The sequence below is a fragment of the Pagrus pagrus genome (assembly GCF_965226575.1).
Source record: "Pagrus pagrus genome assembly, chromosome: 9".
In the NCBI taxonomy this organism is placed as follows: Eukaryota; Metazoa; Chordata; class Actinopteri; order Spariformes; family Sparidae; genus Pagrus; species Pagrus pagrus.
The window spans coordinates 8988693-9004212 of NC_140193.1; the positions used below are offsets into that span (position 1 = coordinate 8988693).

Genomic DNA, 15520 nt, shown 5'->3' on the forward strand with positions numbered 1-15520 from the left:
TTGCGTTAATTACTTCTTTTAAAAGTTATAGCCTTGTCTCAGTTTAACTTGCAAACTGTTAATGAATGGTGGTTAAACCATCAATTTTTAATGGACACCTGCTAGCCACCAAGAAATAAAATCTCCTCCGTGGACGGTGTGATGATAAAAGATTAAATTAACCAGAAATACAAATTCGCAGAGTGACTCGGATGATAGAGATCGGGGTGATGCGAAGATAATGATCTCCTTCTTTGAGAAGCGAAGTTCACGTCGTTTCACTTTCCCTCTTTGAGTGGAGGACCTACTGTTTACTTTAACTGAATACATTTTGTTTCCTGAAGCACACACTGTGCCGTCCTGTATGTGTTGCTCTACATCATCTCCCCCCTCCTCTTCTTATTTTCTCTCACCTCTCTTTGTTGCTCCCATCCATTCTTCATTCACCTCCTCCTCCTCGATGGGCTGGCTTGATTTCCTTCTCGCTCTCTTCCCCTATCTTCGTGATATATATATGTCCACAGTGTGTTTTCCCCTGCCACCTTGATGAGAGCCGAGCCACACATGCACACACACAAATAGATGGATGAGCTAAAGGAGCCAGACTTCACTGTGAATTATAATCACCTTCAATCTGTGTCTCTGAAACCCTGCCCAGTTCTTATGTGTGTGTGTGTGTGTGTGTCTGTGTGTGTGTGTGTCTCACCAAGTCATGTGTGAGTATCTTTCATGAGTGTAAGTGATGGAGCAGTGAATAGTTTGTTCCCAGAAGGGTTGTGTATGCATGTGTGTGTGTGTGTGTGTGTGTGTGTCAGTGTCCCTGCTTATTATTCTCTTGGTCCCCTGGTGTTTGACCCGACTTTCTGTTCTGTCGAGGTTTTATGTGAGCTGGAATATAATTCTGTTTCCACTGCGGCTCAAATACAGTGTAGACACACACACACACACACACACACACACATGAGACACACACACACATGGACACACACACACGCACCTTTAGGGAGCAGCCATCAGGGTGAGTGGTCCATCACTCACCCTCACATAAGGTATTCAACTGCACTATGTCAATGTCACATTGTCAATGACTGTGTGTCTGTCCGTGTGTGTGTGTGTGTGTGAATAACTGGTGGTCTGAGGTAGCAGGGGAGGATACACTCCCGAAATATAAATCTCTGAGAGGACGAGAGGGAGACGACATTTGATTATATTTTATATTATATTTTACTTTCCACTTCCTGTCTTTGTCATTTTCCCACCCTTTCTCTGTGCACACCTGAGTTTCATTACTTAATCAGTCACCTGTTCGTGTAAGTCAGCAGTTTCCCTTACTCTTTGTCAGTTTATACGTTTTCCTCCTGGTGTAGGTTTGTCTGTGTGGTGTTGTGTTGTGTTACCTAACTTCAGCCCTTTCTCTTACATCAAGTCTGATTTGATCATGTATTAAAAAGAGGATGAATGGAGTATAGTATGGTTTAATTAAGGACAAGAACTTGTGTTTTTTTGGATGTAGGAAATTAACAGTAACGCAAATAGTTAAACAAAATACATGCTTCTCTGCCTTTATGATGACTGACACAACTTGATGTTGTAATTGAACAGAATCAGATGTGAAAAGTCCTCTGGCCACATGAGCAGCTGAAGAAATAATGAAGCTATAACATGTGTTTGGACGTGAGAAGCTTCCTGCATGAGGAGAGTGTGGCGCAGAAGATGGGGCAATACTGCCCCCTGCTGCGAGAAGCATGAACAACATCAACATCAAGTCACACTGAAAATGAATGTTTACTTAAAACAAAGGAAAAGAAAGTAGGGTAATAATGTTTTTACATATGCATTGAGGACCTCTGGCTTTGATAATAAAGTTTAATAGTTATAAATGTGATTAATGAAAACTTATCATAAAATCTGAGTAAATATTTTGTCCAGAAAGACGACACAATAGATTACAGACTGCATAGATACAGAAGAATAGTTATTATTGTTGTGAGAGCGGTTTACTATCACCAGGATGTCCAGTATCTCCTTCTATCTACTTCTTTGTGGTACAACCTTGTATTTATTTACACCAAGACCCCTGTGGTGAGAGACACAGCCATGATGGTGCTCCAAATTGTCAGAGCAACAGCGGCGTTAGGGAGGACGCCACCGTTGAAGGCCTTGTCGTGGACATATGTGATGATGGAGATAGCTCCGGCGAAGGCCTCCTCGCATGCTGGCTGGATCTGATCCTCTGGTAACAAGTGGCTGAAGTCACCTGGAGGATCATTCAGTGATGTATTACCAAGTAAAATCCAGTGCATCATGTTTTGATGTATAGAGACCGAAAGTCCAACTCACCTTTGTCTCTCAGCTCAAAGGTGTAAGAGAACGGGATGCCAATGAGACGAGCCCAGTCACGGCTCGAGCCTGAGTTTGCATCTGAAGGTTGATGAGAGAATAAACTTAATTTGAGTGGATCCAACGAGAAAAGCTTCAAGCTTCCTCAGTCAAGGAGGAGGAATCTTTCTCTTCCCAAAACTATCGTTGTCGCAACATTAAATTGAAAACTGAAGATAAAGAAACGCAAAGTTGGAAAAAAAGAAGTGTAAAGTTTCAACATATCAATGGTTTGCAGAAACATACATTGCCAACATTATTTGCATGCTTGTTTCACTGAACATTATTATTACTTTAAGGCTGCTAAGGATAAAAACATCAAAGTGTCTTGTCAAGGTGAGTGCAGATCAGACCATGTGTTCACAGCAGCTACTCGTGACAGGTAAGTTGTATGTCTTACACAGGATTTGTGGAGATGTTCCTACAGTGTAGTCCATTCCATGCAGCTTCTTCATTTCTGCTGCTGCTGCCTTACCGACTGATACCTGCACAGGTCACAAAAAATATGTAAATACAACCATTTCTTTGGTAAACCATGTACCCTTATTCTCTAAGAACAGGTATCAAGTGATAGTACTAAAGCTGCAGGAGTGCAGATGTGCATGAGAGTCAAAGGGTGTTAAATTTCTCAGTTATTACTTTAACCATTAGTTACATCGCTGACTGGAATCTTTGATCTAAATTAAAATTAGGACATTAATAACTTCTTCGCTTATACTATATTAATTCACTGGCTTCATAAATATGAATTCATAAAGTAAATAAATAACCAACCAACCAGCCAAGCACCCAACCACCCAACCAACCAACCAACCAACCAAGCACCCAACCACCCAACCAACCACCCAACCACCCAACCAACCAAGCAAGCACCCAACCACCCAACCAACCACCCAACCAACCACCCAACCAACCAACCAACTAACCAACCACCCAACCAACCAACCAACCAACCAACCAACCATCCACCCAAACAACCAACCCACTCACGATAAGTGGCCAATTCTAACATATTGTACCTCTTAAAAGCTGTGTGTCTTTCATCTAAAAGTGTATTGCTATATACGGCACTACAAATCTACAGAAGCACACACACTCACCAATTCATCGTAGTTGGGTGCAGAGATCTCAGGGTGGCCATAGGGCAAGAGTATAAGCTGCCCAGCAGAGTGGATGGTGAGGAAACACAGAGTGTTGTTAACCATCGGGCCTACAGACAGACAGAATGAACAAGATGACGTGAAACAACATTACCTTCTTTAAACACGGGCCTTCAAATGTCATGATTTGTTTATATTTTGTATAAATAATCAGCTAAGACACACACCACACAAACCTACTTTTCTTCTTTCTAATTGTTTTATTGTTCATGTAATTTCATTAATACTATAGTTACCAACAAAGTCCATCACAGCTTCAGCCTCTGGCTCTGACCCGGCTGATGTTCCACAGTAAGTGTTTGAGCAACCGTCAAATGACACACCAACCGCTGAGGAAAGAAAGCACATACATGCAAAACTTAGACAAAAATAGTAATATATCAGGTTTATGTTTGAATTACATTTCCTTTACTGTGTCAAAAACAATTATGAAGTTTGAATTCATAGGAAAAAGTCTTGTGAGAACCAACGCTGTAAATGTCAGAGGGCTTGAACCGTGTCATACGGACTGACACTGTAATATTTAGTTGTACAGTGCGGCTGGAATTCATGTCAGTATCAATTAACTTGAGATATTTTGTTCCAAACCAGAATACATGAGTTTTAAAAGTGTGAAATTACAACAGTAATACATGACACACTGCTATTGATCCCCTGTGGATTTACTGTCATCAAGTTTGTGCTATTCTGTCTGTTTAAAAGGTTTATGACATTTTTCATATGTCCAAAAAAGGGGTGCAAGTACTACTAGCATGAGGAAAATGAGAGCTAATTAGTCACATTGTGATGCAACTCACTTCCCCAGTTGGCATTAAAGTTTCGGTTGAGGTCGACACCGTAACAGCTGGTGTTTGCAGGAGGGTCCGAACGAGACTTCCTCCACAGACGAGTCTACATCAAGACAACACACAGGCAAAGTGATAGATCGAACAGGTAGGTGGGACAGTTTGTGGTCTGTTTGTGGACTGTTGGTTACAGAATCAACCCAGTAAATGTTGGCAGTGAACATTTCTTCAAACCACGAATACGTCCCGAGGTCTTCTTTAAAATATCCAGTGGTGTCATGCTTACAAATGTCAATAGCTTAGCAGCCTTCTCGCCTGTAACTTCACCACCATCCCCTCCACCTCCAGATGTACGTCAGGTCATAAACATGTAATATAACTGTGATACAACACGTTTTATAGAAATGTCAATATGATTTGTAGCCTGTGACACAAACAAATATGAACGTATCAATGATTTGCAGAAACACCAACTGCATTTTACCCCGCCTGTTGACATAAAGTAATCATAATCATATCACTAAGTAAACACAAAATGAGGAACTCACACGGATGTACTTGCTAAATTGAATGATCTTTTATTGAACCTACTGAACTAAATAAACAGAAACATGATTCAGAAGAAGCACTCACACTTTCATTGACCCAGGTGAACTCGTATCCGTCCACATTGATCACAGGAGTCACATAGACGTCAATGTTCTGCAGCATCTGCTTCAGCTTCTTATCGGTTTTATAGGAGTTGACGATCTGGACAGAAGAGGAAATTCATAAGCTCGTGGTGAAGATCTCTATCGTTGATGTTATGTGTGAGTGTACAAACCTCTTTGACGAACCACTGGCAGAAGGCAGGAGCGATCCACTCCCGAGCATGGATACCACAGTCCATCCAGATGACCTTCTTCTCTGTGACCTCCGAGTTTTCTAGTCCCAACTGCAGACGCACAACATGACCGAATGTTGGATTTAAAATACTGTCAGAGTTACAGCTGTACCTTGGTGTAGTTACCACAACGAGCTAAACATTGGTCAAGTGGATTTGTAGCCTCAGTCTTAGTACATTGTATTAGATATCAAAAGTATCTTAAGTGTCAAGGAAATAGTAATCTTAGTAGTAAATAGTAAAAAAGCATTTTAAATCATTTATTAAACAGTTGTTTATTTATATGTGATATTATATGTGATATATGTGATCGGACCCGAGCACAGGCATTAATAATGACTATATAATAATAGCAGTCTTTTCGCTGATGGTCTAGTTTGCAATTACAGGCCATTTAAAGTCATCAGAGGAAATGTGTTAATCACTGATAGCTGAGGTTATAAATGACGTCAGCTGTCTTTGCTAAACACTGAGCCCTCTGAAATAAGTAACTGAGGGAGAAGCAGGTGGCAGGTTGAGTGAAAATAAACATTAGAACGTCTTTTTTATCCTCTGCAGGGTCTCGGATGGGAGCCACAGGAGGTTTGTAAATAATGATTAAATAAGACTAAGATTGGTTTCACATCTCGAGGGCAGCGAGTGTGCTGTTTTACCTCCTGATTTAATGAGTTTTTGCTGCTGTAAATTTGGTCTGTGATCCAGAGTAACAGTGTCAATGTACATTTTGTCTTGTATTTTCACTTAAAGTATTATTACAGTATTGTTTCCAGCACATCTTGCATTTGCAGCTGGGGAATCACTGCGATAGCTTGCCTTTTGCATATGTAGTAAGCAAGCCACTTTAGATATGAATTACTGCAGTTCATATGCAGTTCAACATGCAAAGAAGTGTTCACTACTGTATATCACAGTGAGGTAAAAGGAAATGTGTTGAATACCTTCAGCAGTGTGATGTTTCTTTTCTCAAAAGTTTGTCCATAGACAGCAGAGGAGATCAGCTCTGGGTTCGCTTGCTCCATATCTTCCATCCACTTCTTTATCTGCAATTAAATCGGTGTGGTGATTAATTTTCATATTGCTATTAAAAGCTAAGTGCAAATCAAAGGGAACAAAAAGGGTGTAAAAAATATCCTGCCTGAAGTTGTCTGTTGTTCAGAATACCTCCCCCTCTTTATTTGTTACTCTCATCCAGAGGGGTTCAGTCTTTATCAGTACTGATAACAATATAAACGCACTGACTGTAGTGAAGAATCTCTAATTCTTACCAATTACAAATAAAACTAAAGAAAGTCCAACTTGGAACAACCCAGAATAAAATGTTGGCGGTAACATATCTGCAAACCACTGAAACATTCACAGTTGTACATGAAAGGCTAGGTGCCATAATGCATGTCTACAAAACGTGTCGCATCACGTTCACATTACCTGTTTACGACCTGACTTTCTTATCGGGAGTTGGAGTGGATGGTGGTGGAGCTGCCAAGCCAGTGACCGCGGTTCAAGACTGCGTTTCAACATTTGTAATTATGACACCACTGGATATTTTTTAAGGAGACCTTGGGACAATCTCTGCATTTGTGGCGACCAAAACAGGTATTTAAAAGAAAAAAATATCTTTTCCTAACCCTAACCAAGTGGTTTTCATGCCTAAACCTAACCAGAGCATAAGCACGTTTCCTGTCAGAAGATAACTCTTACCTCTTCCATGCGGTGATATTTGGTGTAGTCATAAGTTGATTTCAAACCCTCCACTAACCTGGGAGTTTTAGAAAAAGAAAAGAATATGAATGCATGTTTATTTGCATTATATCAAAAAGATCTTTTCAAGTAAGTCATCATTTAGTTTTACAGTGAAAAGGTCAAAACGAAATCTACAAAAAGGACAATGCCAGCTGTACAGTTGTCAGTATATACAGTGACTCCACAAATATATTCTCAACGACTCAAAATCACAAAGTAGAAACATTTGTGACAGGATCTGTTGTGAAGTTTAAAGTTGGCCCGGCAATTTTGAACATTAAAAATAGGTGTTTAAAGTGACTACCAGGAACTTAAAGTTTTTGTTGCTATACAAAGCATCTGCTGTTGTAGGGATCTTTGCGGTGCCCTCCTTTGTTTTGGAAGCAAGTGACAGATGGATCCTGATGAGGTATTGTATTTATATATGATTTTATAAGTGATATATGTGATCAGACCCGAGCACAGGCATTGATAATAACTATATAAAAATAGCAGTCTTTTCGCTGATGGTCTCATTGTAATCACGAGACTCTTTCATAAACACTTCAAAGTTCCTCGTAGTCACTTTAAAATCAAAAATCAACCCAACTCACCTGTTCGACGTCTCTAAAACGCTGCTTAAAATCAGCAGGGACAAGCCTAGTTTCCAAAATTGAAGCGGCTTTTTCTCCATTTGTTTGTTGTCACCGAGACTCGTACGCCTCACTCAGCTGAATCACTGCTCTTCACACTGTTGTACCTGCTCCTGCAGCACCAACACTGCTGTCTGCCACTTCTGTTCAGCCAGGTGACCTTGGATCTCAGATGATCCTGTCTTTATGTTGACATAAAGAGCGTTCCTGTTTCTACCCAGCCCACACAGCTATGAGAGAGAAATTATAGATCAGTGATGTATTAACATTTATGAAGTGTCACTAAAATTATACAACAGCTGATATCACAGGATAGTAGACCACAGCCTGTCTGCTTTATGAGTGTTTGTCTTTACCAAACACTTCTCCTCCTGCAAGCATGGACACAGACATGGAGACACATGGGGATAGAGCTAGAAAGCCTTCCTGCTGCATTCTGCACCATCAGGAGTTGCTGAATAAAAGTACCATTCATCCCTGGACTGTCCTGTGTGTGTGTGTGTGTGTGTGGGTGTTGTTGTTGTCTCCTGTTTGGACTCACGTGGATAATGTAATTGACAGGAGGCTCTAATTCAGGCCAGGATGGGCACAGGGAAAGGGGGACGGGCATGATAAGCTCAGATATTTGGATGGATTTCTAGTCTTCAGTGACACATCAGCTTGAAAATATTTAGTTTTCCTGGGGATTCTGGAGGAAACACAGCAGGAGGAGGCGTGATTGTTTTGGGATTTCATCACTGAGGATTTATTTTGATTGTTGGGAACCTTTTGGAACGGGCCAATGGGTGCCAATTTTACCATCTGCTGCTGCCGCTACTATCTGAGACACAACAAGGAAGAGAAGAGTGCAATTTTACGGTGAGACAAAATGAAATCCTGCCTTTTAATCAAACTCCACTTGATGAGTTTCATAATCATAACATCCTCTGTCCTCCCTCCAGCATGCGCAACTCCTCAGCTTCCAGACAACCAGAGCCTGTATCCAGCGAGTCCAGCGACAGCGACACGAACTGGGAGAGCATTTTTGGGCCCCAGCCTTCGAGAGGGAGCAAGAAGCTGAGCCAGAGGAGCACTTCGTATCCGTTGGCCACCATTAACAGAGCCCGTGAAGATCCAATCAGGCGAGGATCGGATGGAAAGTTGCAGGCTTTTATCAACATGAGAGACCAGGCTGACAAGGCTACAGAGGTGAGAGAACGTGTGATGCTGCGTGAGATGCAGAGCAGAGGGAAAAGACACAACTTAATAGTAAAAGTTTGCTTTTTCATTATCTAGATTCACCGCATGGTTGAATCTTTAATGTTTGGGAGAATAAGTGTGCTGCTAACTGCATATTTTCTGATAAAACTTTAAGAATAGGCTAAAAAGTCACCATGCATATAGGTAAGATTAGAAACTGGATGCTGAAAATGCAGCAAAATTCTCAATTTTTTACTTTAAATTCATATATTTTTGATTGTTTGTGTCACAGATGTTTAAAAGAATCAGATAACGTGCCTTTTTCAGATAATCTATTCAGTCGGATCAGTTTCTCGCTGGTTTTCTTGGACTCTTTTAGAAAGTTCGCACAAAAAACCACAATAATTCAGTAATTCAATCTCGTCTCCTTATCTGTTCCACTGCAGCTCTCTAATGTAATTATCTAATGAGAGGAGAGGACACACATAGGTGGCTCTCAAAGAAGCCTTTGACTCGCTTTCATGTTGACTAAAGTAAATGAACTTGACCTGGATTCTGAAATAACTGAATTTCAGAGATCCCACACTAGAAAAACAAACGTTGCTGCTGCAAGAATCTTTTAGGAAAATGAGCCAGAGGGAAAGTTTAAAAGTAAAGTTAATTTAGAAGAAACTAAGGGATCGAAAAGATGTGACCCGATTCCAAAAAAGTGAGGATGCTGTGTAAAACATGAGTGAAATAGATGATGATCATTTGCTAATGTGCTTGTTTGTTGGTTAGTTGGTTGGTGGAATTGAGTTTAAAAGGACAGAGCATGCCGTTCACTGTATAAACTGTAAAGCCCAGTGAGGCACGTCATTGTGATTTGGGCTATTTATATCAAATTGATTTGATTTGGTTCATCAGCAGGATAACACAAAAGCTACTTAACAGATTTCCTCAAAACTTGGATGGAGGATGGGTCTCAGCCCAGATCTGCACAAACAGACAAATCCAGGATATTTTGTTCTCACTTTCTTTAAGATCGCAGAATTTTCATCTTGCATGGATCTTAATGGTAAAAAAAAACGTGTTTGGTTAGCTGGTATTTATGAGTGAGTAAAATTTCTAGCAGATTTTAACATTTGACTTTTTGATATTGGATTAGACTTGATTGAATTAAACATTTCAAATGGACTGACCTGTAGGTACGAGGTCTGTCTTTATCATTTTTTTTAAAGGAAATTAGGTTAAAGGTCAGTTTCAGAAGGTCAAAGGTCAATGGGGTTGTAATTGAGCATTTGTCTAGCAGTTGACACACTACTTTATCTACTCAATCAGAGACCTCATCCCTCTGACAGTAACTCACATGTAGGTTGTTTACTAGAGAGTTACCATGGGTTAGATATACAGCACCTCTGGCTGTGTCTGTGTTGAATAACAGTAACTCTGAAGGATCCCTGCAGTTCATGGAGTGCCCTCAGGTTTTAACTCAATATTTCAAAATAAAACAAGAAACTCAGTGTTTGCTTTCTGCAGACTATTGATCACTTTGTGAGAGCACAATTGATTAGAAGTCTGGAAATTACCCAAAAACCAAAGAATGATTCATTCATACAAGTTGATATTCCTATTTTTCATGACATTTATGAGCCTGTCTCTATTTCTCTGCAGAGGTAACACACTCATAAGCTTTTTCCTCAACATGTCAGGATTGCAGCTCAGTTAAGTGACTGCAGCCTCTGACCAGAGTCTGGTGAACATGTGACAAACAGTCTTCGTGATGAGAATAGTCAGGCTGCACGACACAGTGGGCACATTGTGTTAATGAATTCCTTAATAGAGATGTAGGCCAGTGGCCCGGCTGGCCATTCAAAGAGAATACTCACTGAACCATCCTGATCATGCTGTGACTGTTTTTAATATTAAGCCAAACAGACTGAAGAAGAAAATTGGCAAAGTGAGCAGAGCTGAACATTAGGGTCAGCGGACTCTCTGCTCTGTGAGAAAATCTGTTTCAAACATTTCTTCCAAGGGTTGTTTGGCTTAAGTGCACAGTTTTAGGCCTTTTTAACAGCAGACACTCTGACTTGTCACAGCAGGAAAAGCACAGGTGTTACTAATACCACTAACCATGGCTGCTTTCTATTTAAGCATCTCAGTGAGCCATGGTGGGGAGCCAGCATGAACAACACCACGACCGTGAAGCTGCTAATTTGAATTCAGCCGTCATTTGTTTTATCATTTACACGTGTGATTGACTGTGACATGTCAAAATGTCTGTTTCTAAAAGCTGTTTTTAATGTTTCATTTACTTAGAAAAGAGAAAGATGGTGACCCACCCATTGTGTACATGTCTGTTTTTTATAGCTTGTGTTTATATATTTAAATGAATTGGTAAAGGTGTGAAAAAAGTAATGTGCCCGCCCGAAGAGGTGGAGCCAAATGATCCAATACAGCTCATTCTCCACCGTCCATATTGAGGACGTCTGCCGTTTTACACATTAAAGTCTGATTACAGGTTTTGGGGAGTACAACTGCACAAGTGAAAAAAGTTGGGTAAAGTAGCTCCAGATAAAGTTGAGTGGAATCTGACTTCCAGTGATGTCTCTCAGCGGCTACGCTGCATTGTGGGTAATGTAGGCACCAGGCTCTGAAAAAGGAGGAAGAGTGTGTGGAATAAAAAAAAGATCTCCGGTTCTGCTTTATCGATTTTGACCATTCGTATTTAAACTGTCCTGTAATGATTAAACCAATGGACTGATTTCAAAACAAGGTGCCTACATTTCCCACAATGCATCAGCCACTGAGGGACATCTCTGGAGGCAATTCATCACATTACATGCAGCTTCTTCTGGAGCCACAAAGGACTTTATATGACTTTTTCCACATATGCAGTAGTACTCCACAAGACCTATAAACACACTTCAATGTGTCAAATTAGTGGAGTTACCCTTTAAGCAGCAGTTACTGTTGGTGTATTGCATTAAAGATGTGCTCTCATGAGAATTAAACTCATCAGAGGAAGTCTAATTGACTATTTGGCTGTCGTTTTACAGTGAATTTTTATTTTTCTGTCCATATTTGCTTACAGGAGTGGGAGAAGCTGAACTACGACATATACACTTTGCGCTACACCCGGCGAGAAGTCCGATCTCGATGGAAGAAAATCCTGCTGCAGCTCGGTGAGGCGCTCTGTTCAGTTAATATTTGCTCACATCCTTTCAACTCCAATGTGCTCGTCTCCTTGTACCGTATGTGATCTTCCCCTTCATCTCTCCGCAGGTTATCAGTGTGAAGTGGACGCCCTGCTGTGCGTGAACACACAGAGCCGGTTCAGTCGAGATCAGGAGCACTTTAACAAAGCGACAGAACTGTTGAAACAGCTGCTGGACCACACCTGTCTGTTTCCTCCAGAAACTGGACACCAGAGCAGATACCTCTATGTCATGGTACACAGATACTGTACATACACACACTCCCAGCATGTGATGCTTTGGGAAAAAACAGTATTTAAACTACAGACAACAGAAGAGCTTTCAGGTGAACTTCAGAACTGACCTATTTAGGCTTCCCAGGAAATTCCAACTATATAACTTAATAAAACAGAAGAAGGAGCAGCTCTGTATCTCTCTTGATGAATTTAATTGGGTACTTCTGCTCTTACAAAGCATCTCTTTAAGTACAGTACGCCTTCACATGATCTCATATTCAAGTCACCCTTGCTTTCCCCCCTCTTGTTGCTTTATCTCTCCATCTGCATCCGCCGTCTAATGTGTTTTACTTATTCTCACCGTGCTTCTCATCTGCCCTCCATCTTTCTCTCAGGACCGCCTGGTGTCGCTGGACAGCGCTGAGGACTTTGTCAGACTGGCCAAAGAAAAATATCCCAAAAAAGTAGGCTGAGAGACAGAAAGGCTGAGAGAAAGGGAGGATGCCGAGCGACGTTGACAGATACACTAGCGTTCATTTATATTGTAGAACAAAATTGAAATATCTGTTGAGTGAAGTCATTTTATTCCACTTCTTATTGGTGAGTTTGTAAAATGTGTTATTTAGCTCACACATTTTGTACTGCTGTATGAAAGCTTTTTGTTTTTAGTTCAGTACTTTTATTTTAAAAGCAGGAGTTTCTTATTGCATTGCCGTCGCTCTGGCACTCTGAGGTGCTACAGCTGATCTCATCAATCTGCCTACAGATAACACGACTTCAGACTTTCAAACATGATGCAGCACTCACGCCAAAGTCCAATTTTGGGCACACTTGATGTCCTCCTCATTATGGATCTGCTCTCCACATATGTGGAGAGCAGATCCATAATCAGGTGACTGTAAAAGTGACATGATTGAAATATGTTTGGTCTGTTTAAACAAATATACACTGACTTTTGGTTTTCACATGGACAAGAACAAGGGTCTCCTGGAAGAAAGTCCATTTATGAACTCCAAACTTCATCCTTCTTGGACCTTTTTGCTCTTTATATTGAGTCACCTGATGTTTTTTATGCTTGGTATTAAAGACTCATCTGTCCAACACAGAACTTAGTGGGAGGGATGGGCCTATGACCGGCACACAAAACTGGACTTTACAATTTGAAAGTGACAGGGCTGGTTGTTAAGCGAGGGATACTCTGTGTTTCTGTACTGGATTGGCCAAATGTTACAGGTGGAGATACATTTTGTAAATAGGTGTTTTTTTGCTTGTTTTACTTGTGTTTTTAAGGTTGGGTAAATGGACAACCACTTCCAAAAAGCTAAGAAAACCTCTGCCGGTTTAAAGATGTACTCTGTGTGTCTGTGTTAAATTTGATACAATCCATTTTCCTCTTTCTGACGTCACCACAAACATCTTTAACACTGTTGTTGTACAGGAATATAACAAGCTGAACCTTTTCTGTGATATGTGGTTTTTTCTTGCTCACCTTGTCACTCAAATAAAGCAGAAACCGCTCACTCCAGCAGCATTCACACTTCCTGTATTTGTCCAACAGGCGGCAGCATATAGTTGCTCTTTCAGTGGGTTAAACTGGAAGAAAAAGGAGAAATGAACTTGCCTGGTTGAAACGTGCTCTGTGTGTATCACAGATGGAGTAAAAACTTGATCATATCATTTAACTCATGAAGTTCGTCTCCTCGGAAAATTTAAAAACAAAGAAAATAAAGCCGTTCAATCAATGATGAGGAACTATAGGGAGGATCCTTTAACTCCTCTGATGGCTTCACAGTGCAGTTTAGTTTGTTTTAGTGTGAAAGTGGCAGTGTTGACAATATTTTATCAAAAATAATAAAAAAGAAAATGGAAAGTAGGAATACACTTTACTAATTAAACAGCCCTTTCTTTGCTTTCTGAACTTCCCTTTCTTGAAGATCTGTGCAGGATGCAGATGATAATGTCTCATCTTGGCTTTCACTCAAAGCCATTTTTGAATACACACTCACACACCCATGTGGGACACTGCGCTATCTGCAAGTTCAAAGAGTGTAAGACGGTCTTCATGCAGTTGATAAGTGTGCTGTATCGTACACACATTCATGCTTGCGCGCACACATGCACACAGAAGGAGAGAGCGAGTGTACTCTGACCCAGATATTACTCTCGCCAAGGCCCCCTTCCCAAGTTTGGGAAACAGATGTGGAACTAAAAGAGGGGGGACGCTGGGGGAGGGGAGCAGTTTGGGAGCTGGACCAATGGTCTGGCAGCTCCGAGAGGCATTGTGCTCCTTGCACCTTTTTCTCATTATACAACTGTGTGTGTGCGTCTGCATATGTGTGTGCATTTTAGGTCGAGTGATGCTGACATCATTCTTTAGACTTTCAGTGAAATACTCCTCCAGGCCCAGAGAGAGTTAATTTGACAGAAGAAAGAAGGGAATGATTAACAGAGTGATTGTGTTTAATGATGGAGGGTAAAAATTTGAGAAAATAAAAGAGCAGACTGTCTCATTCAGGACGCTGCATGTGTCCATCCACCATCTCATCATAATAAACTCTGCCCATCTATAATTGTGTGTGTGTGTGTGTGTGTGTGTGTGTGTGTGTTTGGACGTACTGCCAGAGGCCAGTCAGTGGGCAGGGAACACAGCCCATGGATGATGATGATGGTCATTCAGACTGTGACTCCTGCTGGTGGTCAAATATTTTATGAGAGTCTCCAGCGGGGCGTAGTCCATTCAAACACACACACACACACACACACACACACACACACACACACACACACACACACACACACACACACACACACACACAGCCTGAATGGTGACCCATGGTTTTCTCGACATTCACTCATGGTGAAGCTATGTCTGAATAAACTCTTGTCTCTTTTCTTTCTCATCTTTACTCTGTCTGCATTTTTCTTTAAATCAACTTTACCAAACTGTTGCGTTTTTTGTGAAGAAAGTAACATCAGATCTGTGTGGAGCGATGAGAACGTGTTTAAAATCTATAATGTGAGTTAAATACTTGAACTTATTCGGATAAGGTGTTTCAATCTCGTATTTAGTGCATTAACCCTTTTTCGAAAAAGGCAAAACCACTGGAGCGAGCATGAAAAAGTTTGGTTTTTTTGGTCTAATTTTGCCTTTGCCATTGTTTTTTAATGTGATACCTGAAGAAAAAATAGGGCTACTTTATTTCATTAGTTTGTTGAAGCAACAACTGGAAGAATTACACTATTTAACAGGAGTTTATGTACCTGAGAAAGTGATTGCGCGCAGCTAAGAAACAGGCAGATTTGAACGAGCCAGAACAACATTCTTCTTCCTTTTTTAGCCTTCTTGCTACGCTGAGCTAACCAGCTGCTTG

The 15520-nt window shown here is 40.8% G+C and overlaps 2 protein-coding genes across 2 annotated transcripts; one reads left to right on the plus strand and one right to left on the minus strand.

Moving 5' to 3' along the window:
- Positions 1-1885: 1885 nt before the first annotated feature.
- On the minus strand, positions 1886-6929 carry LOC311262476 (carboxypeptidase O-like). The gene is made up of 10 exons (XM_084361862.1): positions 6885-6929; positions 6125-6226; positions 5127-5237; positions 4937-5053; positions 4316-4409; positions 3755-3847; positions 3459-3568; positions 2759-2843; positions 2320-2400; positions 1886-2236 (listed from the first exon to the last, which is right to left on the minus strand). The coding sequence occupies exons 1-10, from the start codon at positions 6891-6893 to the stop codon at positions 2043-2045; spliced, it is 996 nt and encodes a 331-aa protein (XP_084217988.1). The 5' UTR covers positions 6894-6929; the 3' UTR covers positions 1886-2042.
- Positions 6930-8335: 1406 nt separating this feature from the next.
- Positions 8336-12980, plus strand: LOC311263078 (melanoregulin). The gene is made up of 5 exons (XM_084362944.1): positions 8336-8416; positions 8500-8746; positions 11811-11901; positions 12002-12168; positions 12545-12980. The coding sequence occupies exons 1-5, from the start codon at positions 8340-8342 to the stop codon at positions 12620-12622; spliced, it is 660 nt and encodes a 219-aa protein (XP_084219070.1). The 5' UTR covers positions 8336-8339; the 3' UTR covers positions 12623-12980.
- Positions 12981-15520: the final 2540 nt, after the last annotated feature.